Here is a 12,985-nt window from a genome sequence, read left to right as displayed (position 1 = left end):
GCTGGGGTCTGCCATCGATGGCCAGTGGAAGCTTCTTTCAGCATAGTGTTATCCTCCAGAAGGGGGTCACCGGCTGTTCCTTCTGGCTGGACAGGTTGGGTGCTGGTCAAGTTAGAGATCAAGAAGGTGCTGCCAAGGGTCACTTTTCACTGCTTTTTATCTGTCCTTGCAGACTTTGGCGACTGCCCAGTTTTCAGGTTTGCCCAATCCAGGGGTCGTTGACCCTCATGGGTCTTCCCCCGCAGTGGCTACTGGATGGCACCTGTCAGCCACAGGGGTCATCCGCATGTACATGCAGGTTTGGGAGTCTGTTGATGAATTTTGATTAATTTACTGCTGTCATGAATAGAGCTCTGGCAGCAGTTGACCTGGAGTATTCAGCCCCAAAAGTTGGTCCCTGACGTTGATTAACCTAGACTGGGGCTTCAAGTAAAGTTTAGAGAATTCCCGGTTGCTACATTGTCTCCTATTGATTTCTTCCCTTGATTGATCTGCTGTTTTTTATTATAGTAATTGCTGCTTGTTACTGAAGTCTGCTACTGTGTCATGCATTCAATCACTGATTCACTCGCTCTTTCAGCTGCCTGCCTGATACGGGGAAGTGGCGGTTTGATTCCCGTCCTTGTTAACATTGTTACAGTGTATAACTTACTTCTAAAACTAAAACACATTTAGTTAAAAGGCGAAGAGTATAAAATATAAGCTACAAGAGTAATGCCATGGCACACAAATAGAAAAAAATGCCAAAATACAAGTGGAGATACAAAATACATGCATACAAACTTTAAAACACAATCCCTTATCTTATAGTGAAAGAAAGAGGAAGGAAGAAATGGTATAAGAAGAGAAACATATCCAAAGAGGGGAAAGCAAATGCAGGCAAGAGGAAAAAGGGGGCTTTCTGCTACACCCTGACTGGTATCACATACCTGGGTAGGGGGCTTAAGCTCCCTATTGTTCTAAGCAATGCCAGCCTGACTGGGAGGGGGCTAGAGACCCTGCCAGTCTACCCAACATCAGTGATGCTTTTCAAATTGGTTGGCTGGCAGCCAACAGGTGCTGGCCTCCATTGGACCAGGTAAATGAGGTCATAAGGTCTATATAAATTAAGAACTGCCCAGGAAGGGGGGCAGTAGCCATGATGAAAATGTGGAGAGAGAAGCTGAACCATCTGAAACTTGCTCTCTCTCTTGAAATCATGATCAATGAACTGCCTTCCTTCAGAGGTAATCTCCACCTGCCTCTGGATGATACTTGTGAGTAAGCTACCTGAGATCTAACTAGATATATAGCTTTCAGTAACTTCAGATGCATGATCAAAGGCTACCCAGCCACCTTGTTTGCTCTATGGGCTTTCTCTGATATTACTCTACCCTGTACCCTATTCCAAACCTACTTCTTGTAACCAATAAAGTTCTTCTTTGTACCTAGTATGGGAGACTTATTGGGAGAGGGTCTAGATTATGCCTGGGGGTCCCCTTGGTTTGGCTAAGGGAGACCACTATTTGTGCTTCAGACTGAGGCAAGCACCCCAAGTTCTTGCAGTGGGTCAAGCACTCTCAAGGACTACTAGGCCTGTAGTTCTCAGAGGGCACAGGCTCAGGATCAGTCCAGACCTTGGGTGGTGACGGTGTTACCCTCAGGCTAGCAGGTATGCCCCAGGAAGGGGATTGGCCATACATGAGGCACCCCCAGGGAGGCACTGGGAGCCTGGAAGGTGCTGTGAGGTGGGTGGCTCAATGCAGGAGCACCCCCTACTGGCCTACCACATCCTATACATGTGTGGTGATTTTTTTATTATTTAAATGAGTTTGCTATGTTGCAAACTGAGCGACATCTGCATGCAGTTTAGTTTGCAACGTAGCTATTTGTAATGTTGCAGCCTTTGACAGCTTGCCCCTCCACCATGGGAGAGGCTGGATGAAGGCAGAAGCAGTGAGGGATCCAATCCTTTTTTTCCTCCCAAAGCCTTCCTATATCTCCTGTGGCTAGGGGGTGAGCTGCTGGTAGGCCCAGCAGCCCCTGAGATGTGGAGGACCCCAGTCCTTCCTTTCGTGGTAGTGCTCCCTGGGGCCACCTGGGTGCTGTGCTAGCTGCACAGGCAGCACCCACTGGATCCAACTCTTCCCTGAGCCCATGTGGGGAGCAGTTCCCAGTGGGCTTCCAGTGTGTGGGCTTGGGAAAGAGTTGGATCTCGAGGGACAGCACCCACACAGCTAGCACTCCACCTGGGAGGCCCTTGGGGGCAGTGCTGCTGTGGAGGGAAGAACTGGCTCCCTGCAGCTCAGGGGCTGCACAGCCCAGTGGCAGCTTGCATGGGCAGGCTCCTCTGAAGAAAAAAAAAGTGGTGAGGGGCCTGATCCTTTTATTTTTCCTCCTGCGGAGCCTGCGCTCTGGTCCTGCAGCTGGTCAGGGTGAGCTACCAGAGGGCTCTGAGGTGTGGGGGGCCCTGGACCTTCCCTCCATGGTGGCAGGTGCTGCCTAGGGGGTGCTGCCTGCTAGCAGCCCACCCAGGAGTCCCAGGTGGATGCCACCACTGTGGAGGGAAGACCTGGGTCCCCTCACAGCTCAGGGGCTGTTTGGCCCACCTGCAGATCACCCCCTGGCTGTGGGAGTGGTAGGGAGGCTCCACAGGGAAAAGAAGGGGGCAGGGTGGGAAAGATGGGGCCTTTCGCCATAATGGTGATGGAAAACCCTAAATTGAAATGGTGGCTTTTTAATCCTCATGATTAAAAACCTAGTTTCAATTCAGGGGATTAAACCCCTGGTCACACATACAAGTGGTCCCTGGCATCAAAAACAATGTGAACTGTTGTGGTCTGAGTTCTTCATAGCAGAAGAATTGCTCTATTCTTTTCTGTAGTAAAAAAAAATTAGTAAAAGCTAAGATCTGGCATTTTCCAAGGAAGGCTTGTAGTCTAGTAATGAGTGCCTTGCATACAAAAGGGTTGAGAACCACTGGATAAAGTAAATGGATAGACTATGCATCCACAAGAAGTGTAGATCCATACTATGGCCATGCTTAGAGGGCTTAGATGCCTAAAAATGGAGTCAGTCAAAACCTTTGACTGCCAAAGTTGGGCACAGAAAAGGGCTCTATGTGGATGGCCACCTGTCCTCTCCTGTATTGTTCAGTGCACAAGGTACTTACCTGGGAAGCTGAAAGCACTGGGTTCTAGGTTTTCCTTACCCTATGGGGGTAAATCTGGGTGCCCTTGTCCTCCCTGCATCTTTTTGATTTTCCAGCATAGTACTTTAACTACCCTCAGCCATTGCTCTTGCCTTTCTCCAGTGCTCCTTTAAAAGTGAACCACTATTATAGTAATTGGAAAAAATGGGTCAAGGGTAGCATGGAGGTGGGGGGGGGAGCTTCTGGGCTAGGCTAGAATGCTGGACCCTCACTTACAGGCCAGCAGCCACCTCACTGAGCTACATACCCTATGACTTGCTTTTTTGTGACCAACAAATGGGCCCTTAGGTGGCCTGGGAAAAACAGAATGTCATCCTAAGTGCACTGGATACCAGAAACCACTGATTGGGCATGTAAATTAAGTTTGACATCTAAGTGTGATTCCATTTAGCTCAGCTTGAAACTTGAACATCTATTAATGTGCCTCCTTTTGTAACACTGACATCTGACCTTTTGAGACTGAATTACACAAGCATTGAGGAGGCAGAGTACCCACCCGCCTTTTGCATTGTTTTTTTTTTGTAGGGATTTGAGTAGGGTGGAATAGACTTTCACTTAGATACCTGAGTCAACTTATGGGCCCAATAGCTGGAGTAGGTTCTGGCCCCAGATATCCAGGGTAGTTGCACAAAGCAGGTAGAAACATCAGCATTTTGGCACTAGGTGCAAGTAGAGCAGATAATCAGCTTGTTTGCCTTGAATGACCAGTTATCTTGAGAGAAGCTGTGGACATTCTTCTGGTAGTGTGAAATGCAGCAACTTCCCCATGAATGGGACAGACAGCTGAACCTTGGGTTACATCTGAAGTTCTAGTGTAGCCTGACCTAGGAGCTGAAAGTCTCTGAGCTACCTAGAGCCTGCACTGAATATAGCTTGGGTGCTTAAGGGCAACTTGATTAAGCCCCATGTCCTCATGGGGCAAAGCACTTCTCTAGCATGTATGCAGCTATAAGCATGAGTAGCTACAGATGTTTTACAGCTAAGATCATGCTTATATGCTTGACTGGAATGTGGCCTTAAAGAAGCAGCTGAGCAGTTTGGGCAATGTCAGCCCATAAGGTGTGGACACCAGCTCAGAGCTGGTTACCACTGCTAAGAAATTGCACCTCCTCATCGTCCCCATGCAGACTTTGCAGCAAGTCCTACAAGCTGGAATGTTTCTGATACTGTGACAATAAAAGGCCCTTGTCACAAGGGTCAGTGTTTCCAAATAGCAAACCATGTTTCCTGTGGGGTTACAGACAGAGCCCCTTGTAGCCAGTCATCGCTATCAGCTCTCCTCTCATGGGGATTCATCAACCGGAGCATGGCAGACACTGCTTCATGTTCTAGCTCAGAATGCCACGTACTCTGCTAGTTAGCCATGGAAAATAAGTAAAGATACCAGGCTGGTAAGGTTTGGATGAGGAGAGGAGTGTGGGGCAATGCATCTGCTCTGGCAGAAAACTCTTTACACTTGCTGTTTTAGAGGATAGCATTGCCCAAAAAGGAAATCTGACCTATTTGGGAAAATACATGGGCTGAGCTGGTGTTCTGGGAAAATGCTTGTCTATGTGTTTGCAGTGAATTCAAGGATGGGAAGGCCAAGGGATGTGGAACATTTGTCAGAAGCAGGGAGGAGGAAGAAGGAGGTGGGCTGAGCTGGGCATTTTTGCCATCTTTTTGCAAGGAGGAGAGATCATAGACTGTGACTGCTGGGCTTACCCAACATGGATGGGTCAGTATGTGGTGCCCTCTAACATGGATGAGATGAAACATGGGAGATGAGAAAAGAGAGTAATCTGAAAGATGTGGGGGGAAGTGGGCATGCTAGAAGGAAGGAATAGGCTGCAATCAGATCTAGTCAGGTTACAGGGGTGGGCCGATGGGAACAGGATGGGGTTCAACACTGACAAGTGCAGGGTAATGTACCTGGGGAGGAAAAACCAGCAGCATACCTACAGGCTGGGGAACTCCCTTCTCATCAGTAGAGAGACAGAAAAGGACCTAGGACTCATTGATGCCACAATGAACATGGGCTGACAATGTGGGCATGTGATCAGGAAGGCCAATCATACCTTGTCGTGCATCCACAGATGCATCTCGAGCAGGTCCAAGGAGGTGATCCTCCCCCTCTATGTGACACTGGTCAGGCCACAGCTGGAGTACTGCATTCAGTTCTAGGCGCTGCACTTCAAGGGGGATGTGGACAGCATGGAGAGGGTCCAAAGGAGGACCACCCACATGATCAGGGGTCAGCAGAAGAGGCTACGGGACCTGAACCTGTTCAGCCTCCACAAGAGAAGGCTGAGGGGGAATCTAGTAGCAGTTTACAAACTAGTCAGGGGGGACCAGCAGGCATTGGGGGTGTCCCTGTTCCCCTGAGCACTCCCAGGAGTGACAAGAAACAACGGACACAAGCTAGTGGAGCGTAGATTCAGGCTAGACATCAGGAGGCACTACTTCACTGTTGGGTGGCTAGGATCTGGAACCAACTTCCAAGATAAGTGCTGGCTCCTACCCTGGGGGTCTTTAAAAGAAGGCTAGAAGAAGAATACCTGGCCAGGGTCATTTGACCCAGTACCCTTTCCTGCCATGGCAGGGGGTCAGACTTGATCATCTGCTCAGGTCCCTTCCGACCCTACCAACTATGAAAGGAGTTCACATCCCCAAGGAGGGACAAGACTCAGATTCTATCACTTTCCTTAACACACGATGGGCCTCACTTCATGCTGGTGTCAGAGCTGCATGGGCTTCAGTAGAACAAGGCTGCTTTGCATCAGTAGAGGATCTGGCCTGATTCTATGAAGGAGCTATAGCCCTGACCAGCTGGAGCAGGGGTGGGCAAAATATGGTCCATGGGCCAGATATGGCCCATGAGGCCATTCTATCCGTCTTGCCTAAAAAAATTAGAAAATTTACTATTTCTCTATCCTTGGTTTCTGTCAAAAATTACAGGAACCAAGGTCGGTAGGACCCAGGGGAAGCCCAGCGGGCTCCCACAACAGCAGACCCTGCCCCGCCTCACCCCCCTAGCCAGAGGCCCCAGCAGAGGCTTCTGGCCTGAGAGCATGTGGCTGCCCTATGCCAGAACCATAGGTAAGGGGGAAGGGGGGGAAAGGCAAGGGAGGACCCCAGGCAGGGAAGGAGCCCGGGGAAAACTAGCCCAAGGAAAAGCTGAGCACCCGGGGGGGGGGAAGCAGTTCCTCACCTGCCCCGTGGCCAGCGCCCCATGCTGCAGCCACTCACATCCTGTGTGGGGCTGCCTGTGCCTGATCCAGACAGCCCCGTGAGTGGCTGCATCAGGGAGGGCCAGCCATGGGGTAGGGGAGGTGCCACTTTCCCCACCCCCCTGTACTCAACTTTTCCCTGGGCTCCTTCCCTGCTCCTTCCGGGTGTGGAGAAAATTGGCTCTTCCCCATCCTGTGGCTGGTACTCCCTGCTGCAGTTGCTTGCAGCTCATACGGGGCTGTCCTGAGCAGGCACTGGCAGCCCCACATGGGCTGTGAGTGGCTGCAATGCAAGGCGCCAGTCACGTGGTGAGCGAAGGGTCACTTTTTTTCCTCCCCTGTGCTCAGCACCACCTTGTAACCTAGCCCCACTGCCAGCCTGGTGGGCCCTGTGCAGCTCTGAGCTCACCTGTTGGGGCTGCATGTGGTGACAGCAGCTGTGGCCCCTCCGCTTGCTGCACCAGTCAGTCTTTACCACCACTGCCTCTGGGCTGCCCAGCACATACTCAGGTGGGCAGCAGTAGCCAACACTGCCCGGCATGCCATGTGTGGGGGCTGCAGCTGCTGCTGCTGTGTGCAGCCCTGACAGGTGAGCCCAGAGTCGGGTTACAAGCTGGTGCTAAGTGCAGGGTGTGGGGGGGTGGTCCCTCACTCACCCCGTGGCTGGCACCCCATGCAGCAGTCGCTTGCAGCCTGTGTGGCGCGGCCTGTGCCTGCTCAGGACAGCCCCATATGAGCTGTGAGCATCTGCAGTAGGGACCGCTGGCCATGGGGCAGGCGAGGGGCCTCTTTCCCCCTGTGCTCAGCACCAGCTTCTTCCCTGCTGGTGAACAGGGGGTCAGGGGGTACTGCCCCCTGCCTGTACTGTGGGGCTGGGGGACACTGGAAGTGAGCAGTTGCGGGAGCCAGTGGGAGCACAGGGCCCGCAGCGGTGTCCTGGGGCTAGTGCCAGTGGGGGCCAGAGCAGGTTGGCAGGAGCACAGGGTCCCGGCCAGCAGGGACTCTGTGGAGCCAGGCCAGCTCCCCCGTCTCCCTGCTGGTGCAGGCCAGCCCAGCTCCACAGACCCCTGTTAGCCTGTGCCCCACTTTGGGCCCCACTGGTGCTGGCCCTAGGACATGTGACCAATGTCCCAATGTCTTGGGACCAAAGGCATTGGGACATTAGTTCTAAGATGGTGACTGGGGGCAGGACACCTGTGAAGGGGCGGTGCTACCCATGCGGCCCTCGACAGCCTGTGAGAACTGGGTAAGTGGCCCTCTGCCCAAAATAATTGCCTGCCCATGAGCTGGAGAAACTTTGGGAAAGCGGCTTCTTTTTCTACTTTACCACTGTGAGATGGCTCTCTCTCACACTGGTACAAGCTAGGCAGAACTCCTGTGAAATTAGCTGAGGTGCTCATCCTACGTATTGTCCTTGCTAATATTACCATAATAGAATGGGAGCCATATTTGGCTCAATCCACATATTTTTATGCTGCATTGAAGGCCAGTGCAGCAGAGTTTTGCAGGTCACTGATGGATTCTTGGTTCTATAAATTAGATCCATCCAGTCACAATACTTTGCAGCTTTTCCTGGTGACCAGAAATGCCTGACACCAGAATACTGCTTTCACTACAACATTTACCATTCAGATTAATAAAATGGAAGGGGTCTTGTCTTGTTGGCTTAAAACATCTGTTCTACATCCCAACCAGAGAGGTTATCAGAATGTTTGTCAGTTGTAGATATTTGGAAATGTAAAGGGGAGAAAAGAAGCACCATCATGAGATTCACCAAAGGAAACAGAGCTAACATCAAAGCAACAAGAAACAAGAGAGGAGATTGAAAAACCTGTTTCTTGATGGGAATGGGAAAATGCTCCTTTTTGATGTACCTCTTCATTTGCTTAGGATCCAGACACAATCTCAAGGATCCATCTATTTTTTCTTTTATGACCAGTGAATGAACCCAAACAGTTGGTTGCTCTACTTTTTCTATTATGTTGTGACAGAGAAGATTATGCTACCTGCCATAAAGACATTCCAGGTCCCTGGGAAAAGAATGCCAAAGACCATAAGGAGTGCCGGAGAAGTTACTCTGAGTACGAACACTTACCTTGCTGCAGACAAGAAGGGAAAGAACAGGACGGGGGGAGATCACAGACACCTAGATATATCAGCTCCTGTCAGTTCCGGTTGGCTGGGCATGTGACAGAAAGCAGCTTAAAATGTTCCCAGCAACAACTGCAGGAAGAGAGGAAGACAGGGATGGAACTGGAAGAAGTAAACAGACAAATAATGCTTGGACTATGCCCCAGCAGAGGCAAAGGAGGAGAGTAGAGAACTCTCTCCTTTTGAGTCTTGGAGGATTCTCTCTACTTACCTGAATCCAGAAGAAAGAAGGCAGTGCTCAGAGGGCTACTGGTTGCTCGATCCGGGAAAATCTGCAGAGTCCAAAGACAACTAACCATGAGCGGTGGACTTGCAGGCCTGGGGATCCATGAGAAACCCAAAACCCATTGTCCTGCATCCCGCCTAAGGATAATATTAAGGATAAATAGGGGTATACTGGAGACAGGGATCCCCTTGCTGGAGACAATTAAGCTGTCCCCACCCAGGAAGCAGAAGCTGAATACAGGGGGCTAGGCATCTGCTATATGATAATATATACAGAACCAAACCCAGGTCAGACAGCTCATTGGGTTGGTCTATCCGTGACCCTCAACAAAACAGAACAGTGTGTGCAGAGAAATCATAGCCAGCCAAAGGTCAACAGCATTTTAGTACAGCAAGCCTCCCTCCTTCTTTTGGTGCATCAAGTCACGGCAGGAGAGAGAGGGCAGACGTGTTGAGACAAACCTTAATTAAAACACCTGTGGGGACCTTGAGGCTAGCATACACCAAATCCCACTGGTAATATGAGCGAGCAATCTATTAAATTAACTCATTTGCTTACATAGGTCTATGTTAACTAATTTATTTAATTCCTTTTCCAGTTTCTCCCTTAGTACAAGGGGAACATTCTTGGAGCATGTAGGGTGGGAGTATTTGATTCTCTTAATTCTATCTTGCACTCAGTTGAGTTTCCCTATGCCTTGAAACACATCATAACACTCTTATTCTATGTTCTTGCTTTCTAGTCCCTCAATGGCATCCATTCACTTAATTAAAACTAGAGTTTTACATGTCTGCAACCCAATAATTGGCACTAGCTTTCCTGGGATTGTTACAAATGAACTTTTACTATATTACCCTTGTGTCTAACATGCAGTGCACAAACACCCTTGGTTGCAGTCATATTCCCATTATGTGCTTTAAGTCTTACTTTCTTATTCTCATACTCTCATATTCTCACACATTTTTTATTTTTTAAACAATGTATTCTGGTACTACATTGACCTGTGCCCCTGTCTATAATTAAAAAATTATCATTAGTCCACCGCTGTCCAGGGTGATTTTCCAGTCCTCAGAAGAATGCACTTCTTTTTGCATTGTGCCAATGAGGAATTCTTCCTTTTCCTTGTTGTGTAGAGCATGTACCTGCTGTTTCTTGTGTGTTGCATCCTGCTCCTTTATGCAAACCGTTGCAAAATGATTGAATCTTTTGTATTTGTTGTAGTGCTTACCAAATGCAGGCAATTGGATGGGTTTGTGGTAATCCCCACAGCAGCTGCAGCTGACCATTGTTTCTTCAAGCAATTGTCTTTGGCCTCTGCTTGCAAGCTTCATAGTGAAGTCCTCCTCTCTGTATTGCTTGTGTGTGCCTTAGTTTTTTGCAGTCTTAATCCTGTTTAGTTCAGCTTGTTTTGTCCTCCAGCTTCTGCAGCCTAGCATTTATCGTCTCAGCTGCTTGGAACAATGTAACTGCCTTTTCCAAATTAAGCTCAGGATCCTCTAACAGTCTTTTTCTGAGGTTTCTTTCCTTATACCCAATACTATTTGGTGTATGATCGTGGACTCTTTTAGGTCTCCAAAGTTGCACGTCTGGCTCAGCAGTCAGGGGTCTTCGATAAACTCCTCTATTTTTCACATTCTTTCTGCTACCTCACATGGGAATTATACCATTAAAAGGTTTCATTTTATTTGGGTATACAGTATTCCTCAAACTTTTTTATTACTGTGCCATAGCTTTTCTGTTCTGCTTCTGACAGTTGTAGACTATTATAAAGAGACAGAGTTTCTGGGCCTGCTATGTTTAAAAAAAACAACAAAAAACCCCAAAACCTCCCTTGAGTGAATCTTCCCTCTCTGCAGCTCCACTGGCCATCATATATATGGTGAAACTCTGCTTAAATTTCTTCCAGTTTTCTGCTGCATTGCTGGACAGTTTTAACTCCTCTGGAATTCTGAGATGCTCTATTTTTTTCTTTCTGTCTTCGCACTCCATTCCTGGTACCATGCATAGTTCTCAAAAGATTAAGGAATTAAGCTTATATAATGATAACACTTGTTTATTCAGAGAGCAGTACCCTGTCTACAGTTCAGCTGTTTCCTCTTGCAATCCCCAGGTGAATGTAGCAACTTATACATAACACTCTTAAAGGTAGCCAGACATTGTCCAAGCATAGAGAGTGTAAGCAGGCAAGATTCTGCTTCCCCTCCCCACTGCCTGCTCTCTAGTGGTCAGCATCATTTCCCCTCTCTGTCCCCTGCCACTTCTGCCTCAGTTCCTGAAATATCTTGCTATGCTTCTGGTAGGCCTTGGTGTTTCTGGTAACTGCTAACTTCTGATTGGTTTTGCAAACTTAACATCCTTTGCATGTGGACTTTTCTAATGTAGTTATAGAATATAGCATACAAGAAAATCCATCAATATAAGCCTCTACTAGAGTTATCTCAGTGTATCAGGATGTTGAATAAACCCATCATGTCCTCAGTAAATGACACCTGACTGACTAAACCTTCTCAAACCCTGTCTATAATTTCTGTCTCTCTAGCACCAGAAATGGATGACCATGTGATTGCCTATTCGAACATGAAATATGATCATTCTAAAAGTCAGAAACATGAAGACAAAGGTACGGTGTGGAATCAAATACCACTGTAGAAAAATACCTTACATGCGCATAAAAAGAAACCATATTAAATACATTGTCTATCTTTGAACTGCGGCTAACAGCAGCGTTCTCAGAAATGGAAACCAACTTTGAAGTTGATTAAATGCAGCCAACGTAAAGCATGACTATAAGCACATGGCCTATACTGGGCAAACATGTTGATAAGAACATTTTGTGTGTATGTGGCTCTTAAAAAAATGGGCAGTTGTTCCCCAGGAGAGAGAGAACACTTGGCCCAGAGGTATTGCAATACCTCACTGGCACTTGGAGAGGCTGCAGCAAGCTCCAGCACTCTCTTCTGGTGCCAAAAATGTGTAGCCAAAAGGCTGAGGAACTAGGGGAAAAGCACAGAAGCAATTCCCCATTGCCACAAAGTTGATGGGAACCGTATTGCAAAAAAAAAAGGCAGTTGCTCCCTCAGGAAGGAATGAGCACCAGGCCTAGTGGCCTGGAGTATTCCCAGGCCGGTGGGAGGAAACTGGAGCAAGTTCCAACACCTTTCTCTGGTGCAGATGGGAACCTAACAGAATGAAAGGCTGGTGCCAAAAAGATAATTTTTTTTTTTGCAAAAATATATATTTCTATGTAGAGATACATAAATACTACTTCTACAAAAACTGTCCTATGGGCACTGTGGCTCACCTGACAGTCTAAAACATATCACTGCCACTACATCATACACATTCCCATCACAACATCCACACCCCACACCCCTATGTCTGCATGCCCACATGACCAACCACAAACATAGGCCAGTACTGACCACCAGAGTAAAATATATGGAAGTATTCATTGAGTAGACCAGCTCTTTTTCAAGTCATGCTGAACCACTACATGGCATACATTTTGCCTTTCTGTTCACTCCCCCAACTGAGTTTCACTTTTCTTTGCCATTTCAAATGATTCACCAGCCTGAAATGTCTGGCAAACATCACCCCAAACATGGGGCCCTGAACACTTTACCCAGAATCCTTCTCTCAATGTATCGCATATGATTAGTGTGGCCCCGCCCCCATGAGGTGAAATCAAACCAGGTTGTCCTATGGCTCATCTACTTAACAATTTTTTGAGGATCATGGGACTTATGACAAGAACATTTGGTTTCAGTTATGAGTGGGGGCTAATTTACACATGGATCCTTTGTCAGGTATATGGAATACATACACACAATAAGCAGTGTTAAGCTGTGGGGTCACTATGACTTTAAATGCTGTTGACTCTGGTGGGGTCCAACTCAGGGAAATATGTGATAAATAATGAGCTTTTTGGCATTGGACTAACTTGCTCAGTCAATTTGGAATTTGGAAATAATTTGGTCTTAAGCTAAAAAAAAGTTTGCTCTCTATAGAAGTAGGTTCCAAAGTGCTACAACAGTGTGTTTAAACTTACAGCAGTTTATAGTTTCATAGTTTCATATTTTGTAGGGTTGGAAGGGACCTGAGCAGATCATCGAGTCCAACCCCCTGCCATGGCAGGAAAGAATACTGGGGTCAAATGACCCCAGCAAGGTGTACATCTAGCCTCCTCTTAAAGACCCCCAGGGTAGAAGC

At 47.9% G+C, this 12,985-nt stretch overlaps 1 protein-coding gene and 2 long non-coding RNA genes across 3 annotated transcripts in view; 2 read left to right on the top strand and 1 right to left on the bottom strand.

Moving 5' to 3' along the window:
• The window catches only part of LOC109316162, a 19,984-nt gene extending 19,471 nt beyond the window's left edge, over positions 1-513 (top strand). Inside the window, exon 3 of the long non-coding RNA XR_002102739.1 lies at positions 436-513. This is a non-coding gene — a long non-coding RNA (uncharacterized LOC109316162). The remainder of the gene's footprint in view (positions 1-435) is intronic.
• A 3-nt stretch (positions 514-516) lies between these two features.
• The window catches only part of LOC109316161, a 27,134-nt gene continuing 14,665 nt past the window's right edge, over positions 517-12,985 (bottom strand). Inside the window, exon 4 of the long non-coding RNA XR_002102738.1 lies at positions 517-929. This is a non-coding gene — a long non-coding RNA (uncharacterized LOC109316161). The remainder of the gene's footprint in view (positions 930-12,985) is intronic.
• Positions 11,321-12,985, top strand: part of LOC109316159 (C-type lectin domain family 1 member A-like) — a 23,037-nt gene continuing 21,372 nt past the window's right edge. The window contains exon 1 of the mRNA XM_019544036.1: positions 11,321-11,396. Within this exon, the coding sequence (XP_019399581.1) occupies positions 11,324-11,396 (73 nt within the window). The 5' untranslated portion in view covers positions 11,321-11,323. The remainder of the gene's footprint in view (positions 11,397-12,985) is intronic.

The sequence above is a fragment of the Crocodylus porosus genome, unplaced genomic scaffold (genome assembly GCF_001723895.1).
Source record: "Crocodylus porosus isolate Cpor-Errol unplaced genomic scaffold, CroPor_comp1, whole genome shotgun sequence".
Lineage (NCBI taxonomy): Eukaryota > Metazoa > Chordata > Crocodylia > Crocodylidae > Crocodylus > Crocodylus porosus.
Note: the sequence above shows the minus strand (reverse complement) of the source record. Positions and strands in the feature narration are given on the sequence as shown.